This window comes from Paroedura picta, chromosome 2 (genome assembly GCF_049243985.1).
Source record: "Paroedura picta isolate Pp20150507F chromosome 2, Ppicta_v3.0, whole genome shotgun sequence".
Lineage (NCBI taxonomy): Eukaryota > Metazoa > Chordata > Lepidosauria > Squamata > Gekkonidae > Paroedura > Paroedura picta.
This window is the reverse complement of record NC_135370.1, coordinates 173,785,670-173,805,208: the sequence shown is the minus strand read 5'-3', so window position 1 is coordinate 173,805,208 and position 19,539 is coordinate 173,785,670. Positions and strand designations below refer to the sequence as shown.

At 47.1% G+C, this 19,539-nt stretch overlaps 1 protein-coding gene across 4 annotated transcripts in view; it reads left to right on the top strand.

The window, feature by feature from the left end:
* Positions 1-19,539, top strand: part of SYNE2 (spectrin repeat containing nuclear envelope protein 2) — a 293,618-nt gene that overhangs the window by 96,263 nt on the left and 177,816 nt on the right. For all 4 annotated transcript variants that reach the window (XM_077323895.1, XM_077323896.1, XM_077323893.1 and 1 more), the window contains 11 exons: positions 424-624; positions 1,793-1,964; positions 2,253-2,365; positions 2,797-2,999; positions 3,927-4,046; positions 7,461-7,749; positions 11,728-11,897; positions 13,942-14,242; positions 15,648-15,767; positions 17,104-17,442; positions 18,881-19,021. In XM_077323895.1, the coding sequence (XP_077180010.1) occupies positions 424-624; positions 1,793-1,964; positions 2,253-2,365; positions 2,797-2,999; positions 3,927-4,046; positions 7,461-7,749; positions 11,728-11,897; positions 13,942-14,242; positions 15,648-15,767; positions 17,104-17,442; positions 18,881-19,021 (2,169 nt within the window). The remainder of the gene's footprint in view (positions 1-423; positions 625-1,792; positions 1,965-2,252; positions 2,366-2,796; positions 3,000-3,926; positions 4,047-7,460; positions 7,750-11,727; positions 11,898-13,941; positions 14,243-15,647; positions 15,768-17,103; positions 17,443-18,880; positions 19,022-19,539) is intronic.

The window sequence follows — 19,539 nt, the reverse complement described above, 5'->3', positions numbered from 1 at the left end:
GGAGAGAATGAGAGAGAGAGAGAGAGAGAGAGAGAAGTATTTCCTTTTGTCCATCCTGAATCTACTGCCCACTAACTTAATCAGAGGCCCCTGGGTTTGAGTTCTTTTGGAGGGGAAGAAAAAAGCAGTCAACTCTCTCCACTCTGCACCTAATATTATAGACCTCTATCATGTCCCTTCTTAGGTGTACGGACCCCACTTACAGCAGATGCTCTTTGTCTCCTAGAATGTCTAGTTTCACCCTCAAGAGAGTTGAAATGCAATGTGTGAAATAGACCCTCAGAACCAGAAAGAAACTGCAATTCCAGGAAGGAAAGAAATACAAAAAGCTAGAAGTCCTCCTAAATTTCATTTTGTGAAGTTAGCGTAAGGAAATAAGCAGCCGGGACAACTGACCCCTGCCTCTGTGCTTCGCTCTTCCAGGTCATCAAATCTTCTCTTTCCAACAAGATGGAGCTAATAAGAAAGCACTTACCAAACAAGTCAATTCCCGCTGAACTCGACGGCAGTACGGCTGAGCTAAAAGGGGATCTTGACCTGGCCAAGACGCAAATTGGAATGACTGAATCGCTTCTGAAAGCTTTGTCCCCGTCTAACACTTTGGAGATCTTTACTAAATTGGAGGTACGGCAAGCCGGTGGGGGAAAGAAAACCTCTGTTCTTGTCAATGGCATTTTGTTCCCCATTGGCCACCCTCAATGCCTTGTTAAAGCTAATACAGGCCGGCTGGTGCAGATGTATAGCCATGGTTAAGGGGCTGGGAGTGGGTCATGGGGTTACAAGCCTTCCTTACCATAATCCCTGCATGGTTAAGAGCGATGGCCTCTAATCTGAAGAGCCAGGTTTGATTCCCTGCCCCTCGGCACGAAGCCTGCTGGGTGACCTTGAGCCAGTCATGGTTCTCTCAGCTCACTTTATGTGACCATAAAAAGATGTGGTCTTGGGATGGGCATGGACCGACATACGAACTAAAGTTCATGACACATTTCGGCTGCTTTGTGACGGGCTTTCCTTTCCTAGGAAGATCCTTTCTGCAGAAATAACACCCTGTAAATGACAGTGTAAATCTTTCTGCAGAAAAGACTTTTCCTGGGAAATGGAAGCCAAAATTTGTTATGAACTTTAGTTCATAAGTGGGTTTGAGCCCATCTTTTGGGGCTCGTGAATGGGACACATGTACCACGAACCGAAACAAATATTCCTAATTTATGTTTATCCCTACTTATTTGAACATTAGTAGTAATAATAATGCCAACAAAAGTGCGTTTAGTCAAGGCTATGGTCTTCCCAGTTGCAATGTATGGCTGCGAAAGTTGGACCATAAGGAAGGCCGAGCGTCAAAGAATTGAGGCTTTTGAACTCTGGTGCTGGAGAAGACTCTTGCGAGTCCCTTGGACTGCAAGGCGAACAAACCGGTCAGTCCTAGAGGAGATCAGCCCTGCCTGCTCCTTAGAAGGCCAGATCCTGAAGATGAAGCTCAAACACTTTGGCCACCTCATGAGAAGGATGGACTCCCTGGAGAAGAGCCTAATGCTGGGAGCGATCGAGGGCAAAAGAAGAAGGGGACGACAGAGAATGAGGTGGCTGGATGGAGTCACTGAAGCAGTCGGTGCAAACTTAAATGGACTCCGGGGAATGGTAGAGGACAGGAAGGCCTGGAGGATCATTGTCCATGGGGTCGCGATGGGTCGGACACGACTTCGCACATAACAACAACAAGTAATAATAATAATAATTAATAATATATATTAATTTTATATTGATATGTATTCATTTTTTTAAAAAAAAATAGGAACTGCATCAAAGGATTCTTCAGCAAAAGCACCATGTCACATCGCTCCAGCAAAAGACAGATTGTTTGAACCCGGACGTGATTGAATTAAACAAGCAGCTTCAAAGCGTCACGGATTTATTTAATTCAAAGAAGCACATTTTCCAGGACCATTTTTCCAGTCTCTTGAACTGTAAGTAGAAATATCAGCAGTAGCTAGACTTTGCATATCTGCGTTCAGCGGCTCTTCACAACCTGTCAGTTTAAACATTAGGCAACTTTTAAAATTAATCTCTATTGGGTCATCTCAACTGTGCAGTGATCTGAACTTCCAAGCGGAAATCATTTCTGTCTTTTGTTTTTGTTACTTATCAGCTCTCTCCCGCTCTCTTTTAAAAGTTGGTGTCCCTGTTTATTGCAGAGTTAAGGGATGCTCTTCCTCTGTCCAAAAATCTTGTGTCAAAATCTGTCTTTTTTGCAGATCTGTGTAAGGATTTTAATGACTGGTTCAGTGAGACATGGATGTCTCTGAAGGAATGCTTTGATCCCTTGGAAACTAAAGAGCTATTAAAAGAGAAGCTTCAACTACTGAGGGTAAGGCCAGCGGTCTAGAGCAGTGGTCCTCAAATGTCTGAAACGAAAAGAGCTGTGACTCTGAGGTCAAGCATCTGGTTTGCATGCAGAAAGTCACAGGTTCAATCCACGGTATCTCCAGTTGAAAGAACAAGATGATAGATCAGGGTTTCCCACCATCTTGTGATGTAATCTTGATAGATATTGGCATCTTACAATTTATTTTGTTTATTTAATTTTATCCCCTCTTTAAAAAAAAACAGTTTTCTGCAGACCTGGGAGGGGGGGGGGCGGTTGCCATTTCTTCTCTCCATTTTTGATCTGCATTCTGGGGACAGCTTTAGCTGTTCTGAACTGTTCTGCCCTCTCATGCCTTGAATTGCTCCCCTTTCAATCACTGCACTAAGTTTAGACGCACCATTGATACACGGCCATTTGTGGGTTTTGTCCAGAGCTTCTTAACTTTTGAAGGCAAAGACGATGACATCTGCAAGGTGAAAAATCTCCTGAGCCAGGTGAAGAACTACCTGCCCAAAGCCACCGTCAATCAGTTGAGGAGCTGGGTGAGGGACCAAGAAGCAGAGGTACAAAGAATGACTTCCAGATGTCAGGTGCGAGAAAAAGAGCTCCAAGCTTCTTTGCAGCAGTTTGCCAGGTGAGAAGCCTTTTGTGATCTAGTACCTGTCATGTTCCATAGGCCAGGGGTAGTCAACCCGTGGTCCTCCAGATGTTCATGGACTACAATCCCCATGAGCCCCTGCCAGCGTTTGCTGGCAGGAGCTCATGGGAATTGTAGTCCATGAACATTTGGAGGACCACGGGTTGACTAGCCCTGCCATAGGCAATGATCCCATAGAGGTGAAAACTCAGTAGTCTATTGAGAAGACTACAAATGGCTACATTGAACCTGAGAACTAGGGAGGGGGTCAAAGTAAGGAAGGAAACCTTTTGACAGCCCCAAGAGGATCTTGGGACTTTGGTCAAGACAGCCATGGTATGAGCCAGAGGTGAACAGTGACAGTACCCACATATCCAGAGGATATCTTCTCATAGGAACCAGTGTACCACATGGAGCAGGGGTCCTCCAGTGGCCATTAGCCCCAAAATCTAGATCAGTGGTTCTCAACCTTCCTTATATAGTTCCTCATGTTGTGGTGACCCCCAACCATAAAACTATGCTAGGGTTCTTTGTTTCACAGAAATGTAACCAAAACTGGCCAATGGCGTGAAGATCCATTGTTCATGATTGTATATAAATTGGGTTTTTTTCCGGGATATCTCAGTTCACTTCTGCCTCTTGTCCCCCCCATGCCGATCTTGACCCCAAAGGGGTCCCAACCCCCAGGTTGAGAACCACTGGTCTAGATGGAACATTCGGTCTCAGGCAGTGATGTTCTGTATTCTTGGTCCTTGGAGGGCAACAGTGGGAGGGCTTCTGGCCCCACTGGTGAACCGGCTGATGGCCCCTGGGTTTGGGCCATTGTGTGACAAAGAGTGTTGCTGAAGATTTGCCAGGGATTTTTGCAACTGTCTAATAATGCTCATTAAAATATTGCCTCTCTGTTTGCGTCATGCTGTTTAGGCTAGAAAAAGATCTCAGTGTTCTAGAAGGATGGCTGAGTCTCCAGGAAAAGAAACGGCAAGGGTACCAAAAGGAAAACGGAGAACTTGAACATGTTTACCACATTCTGCTAAAACAGAGGTATCCTGTTTTTGTTACAGATGCACTTTATATTCTGCTTTGGAGACAGTTCCAGTGTAAGTGTAGTAGTTGATTTCCCCCCTTTATGTCCATGGAACAGGTGGAGATCCAAGTTCAGATTTTTATTTTGCCATGAAGCTCATTGTGTGGTCTTAGGGTTGCCCGTTCTTGTTGGAAAATTCCTGGAGATTTGGGTAGAGCCTGGGGAAGATATGGGTTACGAAGGAGAAGGACCTCAGCAGGGTATAATGCCACCAGTGTCACCCTCCAGGGCAGCCATTTTCAGCAGGGGAACTGATCTCTTTAGCCTTATTTCATTCATTCATTCGTTCGTTCGTTCATTCATTCATTCATTCATTCATTCATTCATTCATTCATTCATTCATTCATTCGATTTCTATACCGCCGCTTGCCATAGCCTCACGGCGGTTTACACCTAAAATTTTAAAACAATAAAACCCCAATAAAATCCCCATTAAAACAACAATCAGGATGGTGACCATACTTTCTTGTAATCACTCCTTGTTCAGGGTGGGGCACTTGATCTAATCTAATCTAATGAGAGCCGGGGCTGAGATGAATTTGGGAACCAGTTGGAAAACCCCTCTCCCGGGCACAAAATTATACAAATATCTCCCCAGGTATATTTATCTGACTCCTCCTCTCACTGTCCTGTGCCAGCAGGTGAAAAGTTCTTTGTTTTGTCGACCGTTTCCCCAGTGATTCTGCCTTCTTGACCAATATTTTAATGTACTGTTTTTCTATGATTTTCAATACGGATTTTTGTTTTGGTTTTAATTGGTTTCATGAAATGTTTTCATAATGTTGGTTTTAACTGTTAGCCAACTTGATGGTCCTGATGCAGGGGTGTGTGTGTGTGTGTAGAAAATGGAGGTACAGGTTTTGTCAATAAGTAAATTGCTCTTGTTCTCCCCACCCCCAAAATAATAAATTTCCTTCAACTCCCCCTTCAATTAAAATCTTTGGTAAATAAAATAGACTTACAGAGCCTTCTAAAAGTTTCCAAGGACACCTCTCCCATTCGCCTAATTGGAGTTTGTTCCAGAAATTGGCAAGAACCACAGAATAAGCACAGACTTTTGTTGATGTCTGGTGGGCTGCCTTTACTGAAGGAACACCTTGAATGTGGCAAACTGAAGACCATAGCCGGCACACAGGGAAGAAGAAGAAAAGTTGGTTTTTAAGCCCTGTTTTTCACTTTCTTCTCCCCACAACAGACACCTTGTGATGAAGGTGAGGCTGAAAGAGCCCTGATATTACTGAAGAAGAAGACTTGGTTCTTATATGCCGCTTTTCTCTACCTGAAGGAGTCTCAAAGTGGCTTACAATCACCTTCCCTTTCCTTTACCCACAACAGACACCCTGTGAGGGAGGAGAGGCTGAGAGAGCCCTGAGATTACTGAAGAAGAAGAAGAGTTGGTTCTTATATGCCGCTTTTCTCTACCTGAAGGAGTCTCAAAGCGGCTTACAATCACCTTCCCCTCCTCTCCCCACAACAGACTCCCTGTGATGTAGGGAAGGCTGATAAAGCTCTGACAGGACTGCTCAGTGAGAACAGCATTATCAAGTCTGTGACAAACCCAAAGTTACCAAGTTGGCTGCGTGTGGAGAAATGGGGAATCCAACCCGGCTTGCCAGATTAGAAAGTTGCCGCTCTTAACCACCCCACCACGGTGGGGTGTGGGTCCAAGGCCTTTAGGTACGTGGGTCCAGGGCCATAAATTCTACCTCCCTGCATTGTTATGAAAATGAAATGGATGAGAGGAGAGCCATCTCAGATCCTTGGTGGAAGAGTAGGATAAAAATATGGTAGGTTATTGAAACTCCTTATTGGGTGGTTGAGTATTTGAAATGGTAATTTCCGCATAGATTAAAGAAATTTTCACTGAAGCTTGTTTATCGCAGAGACAGGCAGAACCTATAAGAGGACCAGGGTAGCGGGAAGGTTAAACGCTCCACGGAGTCCAGAAATGTAGAGAGCTGATGAGTGTTTAGAACAGATGAATACAGCCACTCGACCGAGAGCTTTAACAATTGAGACATTCTGCCGTAGAGTTTACTTAGTTATTTAGAAAATGTATCCCCTGCCTTTCTACCCTCGTAAAGGGCCACAAGGGTGGCTAACAAACTTAAAAACATACATCTTTAAAAAACATTAAAAGCGGCACAAAACATGTCATTAAAACAGTTACAACAACAAAAATGACAACAACCTTTACTGACATTTAATTAAAACAGTCAAAACCAGAGTTTCATGCAAAATCATATAAACAATTAACACATTGGGCAGAAAGCAAGAATCACTCAGGGAAAGCCGGATTAAAAAAAAAACAGTCTTCACCTCCGGATGGAAGATGGCAAAAGAAGGAGACAGACAAGTCTCCGGTGGAGAAAATTCCAGGAGTTTGATGCCACGACTGAGAAATTCTTTTCCCGATTGGCCCCCATCTAATCTCAGGAGACAGGGGAAACCAAAGCAGAGCCATAGACCATGCCCTCACTGACTTGGCAAAGGCATAAATAATATGATCGTGAATCACAGAATCATAGAATCATAGAGTTGGAAGGGGCCATACAGGTCATCTAGTCCAACTCCCTGTTCAACGCAGGATCAGCCCTAAGCATCCTAAAGCATACAAGAAAAGTGTGTATCCAACCTATGCTTGAGGACTGCCAGTGAGGGGGAGCTCACCACCTTCTTAGGCAGCCTATTCCACTGCTGAACTACTCTGACTGTGAAAATTTTTTTCCTGATATCTAGCCTATATCATTGTAGTTTAAACCCATTACTGCGTGTCCTCTCCTCTGCAGCCAACAGGAACAGCATCCTGCCCTCCTCCAAGTGACAACCTTTCAAATACTTAGAGAGGGCTGTCATGTCCCCTCTCAACCTCCTTTTCTCCAGGCTGAACATTCCCAAGTCCCTCAACCTATCTTCATAGGACTTGATCCCTTGACCCCAGATCATCATCGTCGCTCTCCTCTGTACCCTTTCAATTTTATCTACGTCCTTCTTGAAGTGAGGCCTCCAGAACTGCACACAGTACTCCAGGTGTGGTCTGACCAGTGCCGTATACAATGGGACTATGACCTCTTGTGATTTTGATGTGATGCCCCTGTTGATACAGCCCAAAATGGCATTTGCCTTTTTTACCGCTGCATCACACTGCCTGCTCATGTTTTGTTTACAATCCACTAGTACCCCAAGGTCTCGTTCACACACAGTGTTACCTAGAAGCGCATCCCCCATCCAGTAGGCATGCTTTTCACTTTTCTGACCCAGATGCAGAACTTTGCACTTATCTTTATTCAATTGCATCTTGTTCTCATTGGCTCATTTTTCCATTGTGTTCAGATCCCGTGAAGCGTATTTATTCTTTGTTTCTTCCTCAGAGAGTCATTTGATTCTTTAGCCTGGCTGGCAAGTTCTTTGAGGCAGTCTGGATTCTCAGGCGACGAAGTGGTGCTGGAATCCACCGAGCTGGTGGACCGCTACAAGACGTTGCTCAGCTACGTCCGTAAAAACCTTGGTGTTTATCAGGCACTTTCTGCGGAAGAAAAGAACTTTGATGAACTTGCCCAGAGCACGTTCTTGTGGGTGGAAAGAGTGAACAAGTCAATCTCTCAGCTGAGGTATGAAGACGTCCAGATGCCGTTGGAAGAAAAATTAAGCCAGATAAAGGTAACAGAACATTTACCTTTATTTATTTATGAAATTATTTGTGCCATTTATAGTCCTTTTTTTTTTGTTATACTTTGATTTTTAGGCTGCACCTCCCTGTGAACAGTCTAGGTGTGTTTTACAGTATATCTAATGATAACATCGGCTAAAAACATCATTAAAACGTAGCAATTAAAAAATGTCCACCTTTGTTTCCTTCCTTCACTGCTCCACTGACATTTCTATAAAGAGTTATTCCAAAAACCTACGGTGGGAGGTCTCTCTGGGTGAGAAGTAACCAATAGTAAAAGTGTTGGTTCTTATATGCTGCTTTTCTCTACCGGAAGGAGTCTCAAAGCGGCTTACAGTCGCCTTCTTTTCCCCTCTCCATAACAGATACCCTGTGAGAGAGGTGAGGCTGAGAGAGCCCTGAGATTACTGAAGAAGAAGAAGAGTTGGTTCTTATATGCTGCTTTTCTCTACCTGAAAGAGTCTCAAAGCAGCTTACAGTCGCTTTCCTTTTCCTCTCCCCACAACAGACACCCCGTGAGGGAGGGGAGGCTGAGAGAGCCCTGATATTACTGAAGAAGAAGATTTGGTTCTTATACGCCGGTTTTCTCTACCTGAAGGAGTCTCAAAGCGGCTTACATTCGCCTTCCCTTTCCTCTCTCCACAATAGAAACCCTGTGAGGGAGGTGAGGCTTAGAGAGCCCTGATATTACTGTTCAGTCAGAACAGTTTTATCAGTGCTGTGACTAGCCCAAGGTTACCCAGCCAGCTGCATGTGGAGAAGCGGGAAATCGAACCTGGCTTGCCAGTTTAGAAGCTGCTGGTCCTAAACACTACATCAAGAATTGGGTGAGGCATATGAAGGCCGGTAGTTTTCTCTTTTTTTTTCCTGGTCTCAATCTTGGTGGAAGAGCTCCATCATTTTACAGGCCCTGCAAGAACTTCACTAGCACCATCCGGTCCCAGGGTCTCAGTTCACAGCCCATTCCACCAGGCGGGAGCCAGGACCAAAAAGGCCAGTCGGATTTGTCACTGAGATTTATCATTACAATTATTATGAGCTCTTCCTCATACAAGGTCTTCCCATGCATAGGTTTTAGCCAGGGATGGGCACAAACCAGGTGGAGTCCCTTGGACTGCAAAACCGGTCAGTCCTAGAGGAGATCAGCCCTGACTGCTCCATAGAAGGCCAGATCCTGAAGATGAAACTCAAATACTTTGGCCACCTCATGAGAAGGAAGGACTCCCTGGAGAAGAGCCTAATGCTGGGAGCAATCGAGGGCAAAAGAAGAAGGGGACGACAGAGAATGAGGTGGCTGGATGGAGTCACTGAAGCAGTCGGTGCAAACTTAAATGGACTCTGGGGAATGGTAGAGGACAGGAAGGCCTGGAGGATCATTGTCCAGGGGGTTGCGATGGGTCGGACACGACTTCGCAACAACAACATGGCCATATCTGATCATGTTGACACACCTACCCTCCTCCCCAAATGACCATTGATAGGCCAGAAGGGGGTGGGAAGGGGAGGGGCCCCAGGTGGGCGTGTCCACAACTCTGCTTCCCAGCCGTATTCTGCACGATGGTGCCACTTCTGGTGTTTCTCGAATCCTGCAGAATGTTTCAGGGGTTTCTCCATGGTGAAAAAGTTGAGAAAGGCTGACAACAGATGATGTAACAGGACTAGGATGCCCGAAATCTGAAACAAAGCATAGATATTACACATAACCTGTTAAACAATGCAAGAAAATAGTATGACATAAAGAGAAATACAATGCAGTGAGAGCGAGATAAAAACCTACAGCAACGGATGAGTGTATATTAGTAGTGTAGCTGCTCATCTTCCCACCTTTGAAGAAGTTGTTCCAGTACAGCCATAACGCTCTGATGGTTTAATAAACAATCTGCCCACAGGCCGTGGCCTGTGCTTGCGAGGAACGAGAGAGAGAAGCAGCGTAGGAAGCACTTAGCAATCCACCACCCCTTGAATCTGAATCAGGCCGCTTTCATTTCCCCATAATATTGAAGTCAGTCCTTCAAGGCACTTGGGATCAAGGGAGAGCGGTGCTATCAGTGCGCTAAGAGGAAAGAAGAGAAGAAGTGGCTGATCAAGAAAATGTGGTCTATTGGCTTGTTTTGTGCAAGGAGTGGCCTTTGATAAAAGTTTTCCACTTTGATGTCTGACAAACCAGGTTGTGTTCACCCCTTCGAGGCCCATTGTTGGCCATGTCGGGAAGGGGGAGGGGGGCATCGACATGACCATATATGCTCATATCACCCGATAAATGTTGAACATGAATATATTAACTCCCACATTGATAGAGCCTCTTGTGGCACAGAGGGGCAAGGCAGCAGACATGTAGTCTGAAGCTGTCTGCCCATGAGGCTGGGAGTTCGATCCCAGCAGCCGGCTCAAGGTCGACTCAGCCTTCCATCCTTCCGAGGGCGGTAAAATGAGTACCCAGCTTGCTGGGGGGTAAATGGTAATGACTGGGGAAGGCACTGGCAAACTGATACTGGTATTGAGTCTGCCATGAAAACGCTAGAAAAGAAGAAGAAGAAGAAGAAGAAGAAGAAGAAGAAGAAGAAGAAGAAGAAGAAGAAGAAGAAGAAGAGTTGGTTCTTATATGCCGCTTTTCCCTACCCGAAGGAGGCTCAAAGCGGCTTACAGTCTTCTTCCCATTCCTCTCCCCACAACAGACACCCTGTGAGGTGGGTGAGGCTGAGAGAGCCCTGATATCACTGCCCGTTCAGAACAGCTTTATCAGTGCTGTGGCGAGCCCAAGGCCACCCAGCTGGCTGCATGTGGGGGAGTGCAGAATCGAACCAGGCATGCCCGATTAGAAGTCCGCACTCCTAACCACTACACCAAACTGGCGTCACCCCAAGGGTCAGACATGACCCGGTGCTTGCACAGGGGATACCTTTACTTTTATCTTTATTAACTCCCACTCACTTGGGAAACCCTCCCAGGGCTGTTAAGAAACTCCAGGGTTTCACGAAAATCTGGTTGAGAAAGCTGCTCAAGGCACGAGACAAACAGAGGTCATTTGTCATTGCCTGCCACCAAGCCAAAACTCTGCTCTGGTTCGGCCTCACTTGGAGTCTTGCGTTCAGTTTTGGGCACCCCAGTTGAAGAGGGATGTAGACAAACTGGAGCGTGTCCAGAGGAGGGCAACAAAGATGGTGAGGGGTTTGGAGACCAAGACGAATGAGGAAAGGTTGGGGGAGCTTGGTCTGTTTAGCCTGGAGAGGAGACGACTGGGAGGGGATTTGATAACCATCCAAGTATTTAAAAGGTTGCCATATAGGGGATGGAGCAGAGTTGTTCTCTCTTGCCCTGGAGGGACGGACCAGATCCAGTAGGATGAAATTAATTCAAAAGAAATTCCATCTAAACATTCGGAAGAAGTTCCTGACAGTTGAGCGGTTTCTCAGTGGAACAGGCTTTCTCGGGAGGTGGTGGGTTCTCCATCTTTGGAGATTTTTAAACAGAGGCTGGGTAGCCATCTGACGGAGAGGCTGATTCTGTGAAGGTTCAAGGGAGTGGCAGGTGACGGCGGATGAGAGATAGGGTTGTGAGTGTCCTGCATAGTGCAGGAGGTTGTACTAGATGACCTATGAGGTCCCTTCCAACTCTATGATTCTATGAATTCATTTAACGAGTTACTATTTAGCCACTTTTCCTGACCTATCATTGCACCCTTCAGCTTTCTTGATTGCGTGGCAGAACAAAAGGGATGGTCCTTGCTCTTTTCCATGAAAATGTTTATGGCAAGCATCGGGATACTTTTGTCTGGGGCTGACCAGGGCCCATTCCGCACACATAGGATAATGCACTTTCAATGTGCTTTGGTAGCTGGATTTTCCTGTGCAGAATAGGAAAATCTACTTCTAAAGTGCATTGAAATTGCGTTATCTATTGCATGCAGAATAGGCCCTGGATCGGCACACAAAATCAATTTACCTTCAAGCGTTTTCTTATCATTGCAGGAAATCATACTGCTGAGAGACGAAGGCGACATGAAGATACAAAACGTTGCAGATCTTTGGGCACAATTGAAGACCAGCGACTGGAGCAAGGCACTGGCTGTTCAGCATATGATTTCCAGCATCCGAAATCAGTGGGAACACGTGACTGACCTGGCCCTGGAATGTCTAAGGTAACGCACAGACCTTCCAAGGACGCTTGAAGTATAACCAAATACGGCCACCTTTGTAGTCCAATTTCCATAGGTTTAGGCCATTTGATGTCCAGCTCTTACATCCTTGATGGTGCTAAAGGTCAGATCTTGGAATGTGAACTTCAACAGAGCTCAATGCTCAAGTGTAGGTGTGGTGCTGAACATAACAACCTCATGCACTTCTCCAGATCGGGATGTAATCACAGTTCAAAAAAATCTCGCCTCTGGTCCTCTTCTCTCCTCTTTTTCCGACCTTTCTCCCCAGGCCCATTTCCCTGTTGGGGTGGCAGAGGCAGCTGCAGGCAGGGAAATGGTCTCTCTGTGTCCTATCTCACAACGGGAGCTTTGGCTCTCCAAATATTATTGGTATTTACGATGCTTCTGGACTCAAATCTAGCTCTCCATCTTTGGTCATCTCCATCTGTCCCCCTTCTCTCCCTTCCTTATGTGGAAAGGTTAAGTCAGACTTTTTCAGCCAGGGTGTCATGAAACCTGGGGGTTTCTTGCCGGCCCTCTGAATGAGTGGAAGTTGAGTTTTCGTATATTTTGAAAACTGGTTAAACATTTATCGGTGATATGACCAATATGTGCCCTTCCCCTCCCCAAATGGCCAAGGATGGGCCTGGAGGAGGTGGGGAGGGGAGGGGCTCCAGGTGGGCGTGTCCACAGCTCGGCTTCCCAACCATATTCTGCAGGATTGCGCCACTTCTGGGGTTTCTTGAATCCTGATGAATGTTTCAGGGGTTTCTCAATGGTAAAAAAGTAGAAAAAAGGCTGGGCTAAGGAATTGGGAGGCACACGAACCTAAACATTCCAGTCCAGGCTTCAGAGCAGCTCCGAAAACACTGACTGGAGCTGGAATTTTCCTGAACCAAAGCAGCCAGTTTGCAGAGGAAAGGATGCGCAGTGATGGATTTAAACTACAAGTACAACGATATAGGCTAGATATCAGGAAAAAAAATTCACAGTCAGAGTAGTTCAGCAGTGGAACAGGCTGCCTAAGGAGGTGGTGAGCTCCCCCTCACTGGCAGTCTTCAAGCAAAGGTTGGATACACACTTTTCTTGGATGCTTTAGGATGCTCTGGGCTGATCCTGCGTTGAGCAGGGGGTTGGACTAGATGGCCTGTGTGGCCCCTCCCAACTCTATGATTTTGTGACCCCCTTTCTCCCAGCCGTGGGGAGAGGACCGCCCAGGAGAAACGGGGGGGGGGGACCACTTAGGAAGGGCTAAATGGCCTGCTCCCCTCCACAAGAGTGTTCGGATCCACAAGAGTGTGAAGACTTTGCTTAGCTTCCAAGTAACCATGCTGCTTTCCCTTCTTAATAGAGGCTTATTGGAATGTTATTTGTCTCCGTTGGGAGAAGTATCAGCTAACCCCCTCTCGTGCCTTAAATCTCTATCAAAGGGCCAGGAAAACTTTTTCCAGACCTATTGGCACCCGTAACCCTAGAACATTTCCCGCCATACATCTGTCAGCCTTTGAGTTGTTGCAGGATTCTTTTTTGTCTTTATTTATTTTATTGTTTCATTTGTAGCCACTCCCCAGCAGGCTGGATTGTGGTGGGTAACACAATACAACCTCCAGTAAAACAGAATAGAAAAATACCCTTTTCCGGTGGCAAAAACTAACCTTCCCCCTCTGCACCCCAGACTTCCCAATAATCTGTGCCTCGGGGAACAGATAGAAAGGGAGTAGGCTGATGTTCTAGCCCATTTGGGGGTGGGGGGCTAGATCCAACTGCCCTGGCCTGAACCAGAGACCTGAGCTCCATCTTGCAGACCCTGTAGAACTGGGAAAGCTCCAACAGGACCCTCAGTTCTCCTGGGAGCTCATTCCACCAGGTCGGGGCCAGGACCAAAAAGACCCTGGCCCGGGTTGAGGCCAAGTTCACCTGCTGCGGTCCAGGGATCACCGACAAGTTCTCACCCACAGACTGAAGGGCCCTGCGGAGGGCACGTGTTCTGCATCTTTAAAGACATGAGATATTAAATCAGTATTGGCTTCTTCCTTCCCCCTTCCAGCATTCAAGAGCAACTCCAGTCTCAAATGGAACAAGACAGGCAAAGAGAGGAAGACATCGGAGCAGTGCTATGGGAGCTGGGAGAGCAGACCCAGGAATTAAGTCTCGATGGGCAGCCTGTCTCACTGGAGATACAGACTCAGCTCATGGAACTCCTACAGGAAGCAGAAGGCTTAAGCAGTTTTTTGAATGAATTAGAAAGCCGGAGTAGGTCCTTGGGGAATGGTGCCGAAGGTACCTTTGCTGAAGAATCATCGACGGAGTTGAAACGTCTCCACAGCAGTCTCCTTAGTCGGCTTCAGGTTTGTACCATGGGGAAAGTCCTCCCTCTGGCATTGGGTTGGAATTGGACCTTGGGCCAGTCAATCTTGGCCTAATGTGGCTTGTAGGTTTCTTTTGTGAGGACAAGATGGCAGAGGGGAGGACAATGGGAGCCATTTGGTGCGTGCTAAGGGCCATCGTCACTTCCCTCTTGTGGTGACCTTATACATTAATGACCTCCAGAACGTCCTATTGTTAACAGCTTTGCTTAAGTCTTCAGACTGAAGCCCCCTTTTTCCTCGTTGAGTCAATCTCTCTCATGTAAGCCCCTGTGGGGCCCCATTAGGGGGAAAAGTGAGGTGCAAACACCTAAGTTAATAAACTTGGACATTCCCTGTGCCATGACTATGAGTAGAGGAGAAGGCAGAGAGTCTCATGCTCCACCCCTTGACTTACATAAGAGCATAAGAGAAGCCGTGTTGGATCTTGGCAGTGACCCATCCAGTCCAACACACTGTGTCACACATTGGCCCAATCTCAAGTGCCGTCAGGAGGGCCACCATAAGAACATAAGAGAAGCCCTGTTGGATCAGGCCAATGGCCCATCTGGTCCACCCCTCTGTCACACAGTGGCCAAATTTCAAGTGCTGTCAGGAGGGCCACCATAGGAAAATAAGAGAAGCCCTGTTGGATCAGGCCAATGGCCCATCCAGCCCAACACTGTGTCACCCAGTGGCCAACCCAGGGGCCATCAGGAGGTCCACCATAAGAACATAAGAGAAGCCATGTTGGATTGGGCCAATGGCCCAGCCGGTCCTACATTCTGTGTCACATAGTGGCCAAAACCCAGAGGCCCACAGGAGGCCCATCATAAATACATAAGAGAAGCCATGTTGGATCAAGGCTAGAATTCCAGAAGCCCTCCCACTGTTGCCTCCCCAAGTCCCCAAGAACATCACCGCCCCAAACATAAGAACATGAAAGAAGCCATGTTGTGATCAAGCCAATGGCCCATCCAGGCCAACACTCTGTGTCACGCAGTGGCCAAAACCCATGTATTGTCAGTTCCACCAGCAGGGCCAGAACTCCAGAAACCTTCCACCGTTGCTCCTCAAGCACCAAGAATACAGAGCATCATGACCCTAGACAGCCTTCCATATACCTTGTATCTAATACCCACTCATGGACCTCTGCTCCATATGTTTATCCGGTCCCCTCATTAAGCTATTTGTGCTTACAGCTAGCACCACTTCCTGTGCCCTCAACACAGCCTAGCGGTGATTGCAGAACATTACATTTTCCCATATAAAGGAACTGTTGGGTCAGGGAAGACTCCAGAGGAGTTTTGATGCAATTTTTCTGAACCTTTGTAACATCCAGGACCTGCAGCGGATGCTTCCCTATGTGTCGAAGTGCATTAATATTTCAAAACTTCTTGAATTCCAGAACATGGCAAAGCTCTTGGAAGGCTGCGATGAAGAGCACCAGCGCTGTGAAGAACTCACAACGCGCTTGAGGGCTATGCAGGAGGAACTCTTGGAGCCTTCTGGCAGGGACCAACAGCAGGTCGGGAGAAGCTTTTCGGATGGGTTTGGGGATGGATACGTCCTGGAATATGGTGGCTGCTTAATTAGGACTCGGGGGCCGCAAAGAGAAACGTTGCCTCTCTCACACCTCTGCCTGGCACCACACAAGTCCTTGCGCGAGTTTTCACAAGTCAGTAGGGAAATGTGGTGAAGAAGAGAAGCTGGGTTTGGTTCCAGGTTTTGGGTGGCCCTGGTTGGAGAGTGCCCTGGCCCCCTTCCTCTTCTCTGCCCACCACCAGTCCTGCCCACCTCCCTTCTGCCTCCCTTTCCACTCACCGCCCTACATACCTGTGCACCGTCCCCCCACCTGATTACAGGAGAGCTCGCTTGTTACATTCAGTCAGTCACCAGGATCAAAGTAGTTTTGAATATTAGAAAACGCAATATAAACTGTAATGCTTTTATGAAACAGCTCTCTTCAGTTTTCCGCTGTAGTTAGAAATGGCTTTTATTACATTGAGTTTGTTTATGCCCTTCCTGTATTATAAAGCAGTGGTCTCTAACCCCCGGTCGGGGGACTGGGGACCGGGACCGGTCCGTAGATCAGTTGCTACCGGGCTGCTGCTCCTCCTCATCCTCCTCCCTGGCTGTTGCCTCGGGGGCTGCCCTGCCACTCTGCCGCCGGCTCACCTTTGGTGCTCTCCAGCGGCCGTCATGGCTGGGGCTCCCCCTCGGCGTGACACTGTGCAGCGGGAAGTCAGGGGTTTCGTCGGGAAAGCAAGTGGAGCAGGGGCTCAGGCAGTGGCGACGTCCCTCGGCAAAAGACCCCCCCCCCGGGCCTCAGTACAATTGTCAAGCGTTGACCAGTCCCCAGTGATAAAAAGGTTGGGGACCAGTGTTATAAAGGACTAGGGACAAAGCCTGTTGCATTAGGAATATGACAGACGCCAGATTGGGGGGTGGAAGAACTTTGCAGATGTCCTCTCCCTCCTCTCCAGGACCTGGAAAGGTTGCAGGCTAGAGGCCCCGGGCAGGGAACTCACCAGCAGGGGCAGCTCTCATGTGGGAGGGATCTGCAGCCTCCGAGCCTCGGAGGGAAGTGGAAGGAGGAGGGGGTGGTCAGGGGTGGGGGATGGAAGGCGATTGGTTGGGCTCTAGACAGACAGGCAAGCCAGTTGGTGGAGGAGGCACTCAGGGGCGCGACAGCTGCCCTGAGTGGGTGTTAAGCGCTGAGTGGCACCTAAGCCATGAGACCAGCTCTTCCTCCTCGGCCTTAGCAGAAATATTAAGTGGAACAGATTTTGTGGAATCAAACCCCTTTAATAGCTTCTAATGTCTTGCTATTTTTATTTTTTTGTTTGGATTTTCATTGACAGGTCCAGCAAAATCCTCTTGGCCAAATGGAGTGTACATTGCAGGAGATAGTAGCTTTAGTAGACTCAGTCAAGCAGAAGCACTCCCTGTTGCAGGACGGGATGGACACACCTCAGTGTAAATACAAAAAATGGTCCCAAAGTGAACTTAGATGGACAGAGCAAGAGGCTAGGAATATCCACGGCGATGCGGTCAAACAAAACAATGGATTTTCCAATAAAGCACAAACTCAACAGAAATATAAAATGAGAGAGACGGACAAACTGGTCCTTTCTGATAGTCCCATCCCTACTAAACACAGCAGTTTGGAAGAAGGCCTTGTTGAATGTCAAGAAAGATCGGTAAGTGCTGTGGGGCTGGGGTACATCCTTGGATCTGCTCCATTGAAAGGAAGGCCAACCATGGCTTCCCCCCAATCTCCTCTCTGTTTTTTGGCAATGGGATGAGCAGCCACAGTTAAAGGACTTCCTTCGACTAGTCAGGGTTGTGTTTTTTTTAATGCAGAGCATGCAATCCGCAGTAAAAGGGCTTTTCCCCAACCAGCCATGGTTTGTGTTTTATGATGGACCTTTTAACCCCCTATGCCCCCCATTAGGCTTTGCGCTCTGTGTGTACAAATAGGTTGGAAATCCCTGGCCCTCGTGATGTTTTCCTGTCCTCGACCAGGGCCAAGCCTTTTTGAATGAGTTAGGGCCAAGGTGGAACGACCTCCCAGAAGAGCAGAGGGTCATGACGGAACTCATTATGTTCTGCAGGACCTGCAACACAGAGCTGTTCCACCAGGCCTTTGGTTGAGGCCAGGGTAGGGAAGATATGGCTCCTCCTCTGATGTTCTCTAGTAGCCTGTCCATTTACTGTTTTCCTGGGCGCGTATGGCAGTGGCTTAGTAGCTTGGGTGGGGGGCCTTGAGAGGGTAGGTGGGAGGGGGTCTTCAATTTTTTGTTTTTCCGATTTTGCTGTCTTTACTGTTTAAATTATGTTGTAAGCTGCTGTGGGCTAGCCGGCCTCGGATCAGCAGCATAGAAATCAAATTAATAATAATAGTAATAGTAATAATGATATTATTCTTTATTGTTTCGGGAAGAAATTTTACAGGACAAATTTTGTTCGTTCTCATGCTTTGCTCAGAATAATGGTAGGGTTGGGCGCTTCGGTGCCCAAAGCAGCCGGTCACTCCTGACGTAGCCAGTGCCGCGTCGTGGGGGAGGGGGGAGGCGTGGGCGTTGGAGCACCGGCGGGCGCACACACGGGGGAATGGAACTCAGGATAAAAATTTTCACAGTCAGAGTAGTTCAGCAGTGGAATAGGCTGCCTAAGGAGGTGGTGAGCTCCCCCTCACTGGCAGTCTTCAAGCAAAGGTTGGATACACACTTTTCTTGGATGCTTTAGGATGCTTTGGGCTAATCCTGCGTTGAGCAGGGGGTTGGACTAGATGGCCTGTATGGCCCCTTCCAACTCTATGATTCTATGATTCTATGATCCTGTGTTGAGCAGGGGGATGGACTAGAAGGCCTGTATGGCCCCTTCCAACTCTATGATTCTAGGAACTTTGCGCCTGCATGTGTGTGCCTGCTGACGCCCTCGCCTCTCCTCCCCACCCCCGTGGCGCGGTGCTGGCTTCGTTGGGAGCGACCGGCCGCTTCGGGTGCCGACTTGCCCAACCCTGATTAGCAGCATCTTCTCCATAGAACTTTGCTACATTACTTCTGTTACAATATAAATTAAATGATTATATAAATTGAATGATAAATGAATGAATGAATAAAATTTTGACGTCAGCCGAAGGAAAAAGCCCCTGGAATGGACAATCAGACTGAGGGAGAAACGATGCAACATTTCCGGACGCAGCTGATAAGTGAAGAGCAACTCCTGGGCTCCGTATTCAAAGTCTCTGCAGAAGGCAGAAGCGCATTGTCCGAGGTAATTTAAGAACTTTCCCTCCTAGTGCCTGGGTTAATTATTTTAGGATATTAATTGGCTGTGCTCTTGAAAGGTACTTGAAGTGGCTTGCAACAGTTCATACTGTGAACAAGATTAAAATAAAAGGATAAAAATGTAATTAAAAAATCAAAACAAAGTAGTGATATAGCAACAAAAAAGAACAAAAGAGTGTACACGTAAGTGCTGCCAAGTGATAAGCTATATGATTTTATAGAAAGGAGAGAGAGAAAAAGGAAAAAGGAGAAAAGGAAGGAAGGAAGGAAGGAAGGAAAGGGAGATAAAGGGATAGAATAAATAAAGGAAGAAGGACAGAAAGTAAGACAGAAGAGAAAGGAATGGATGGGAGAGAGAAAGGAGATAAAGGCATGGATGGATGGGTGGGTAGAAGGATAGAAGGAAGGAAGAAAGAGACAGAGAGAGAGGAAGAGAGATAGATAGAGGCAGAGACAGAGAGAGACACAATGGAGAGAGAGAGAAAGAAAGGAAGAAAGAAAGGA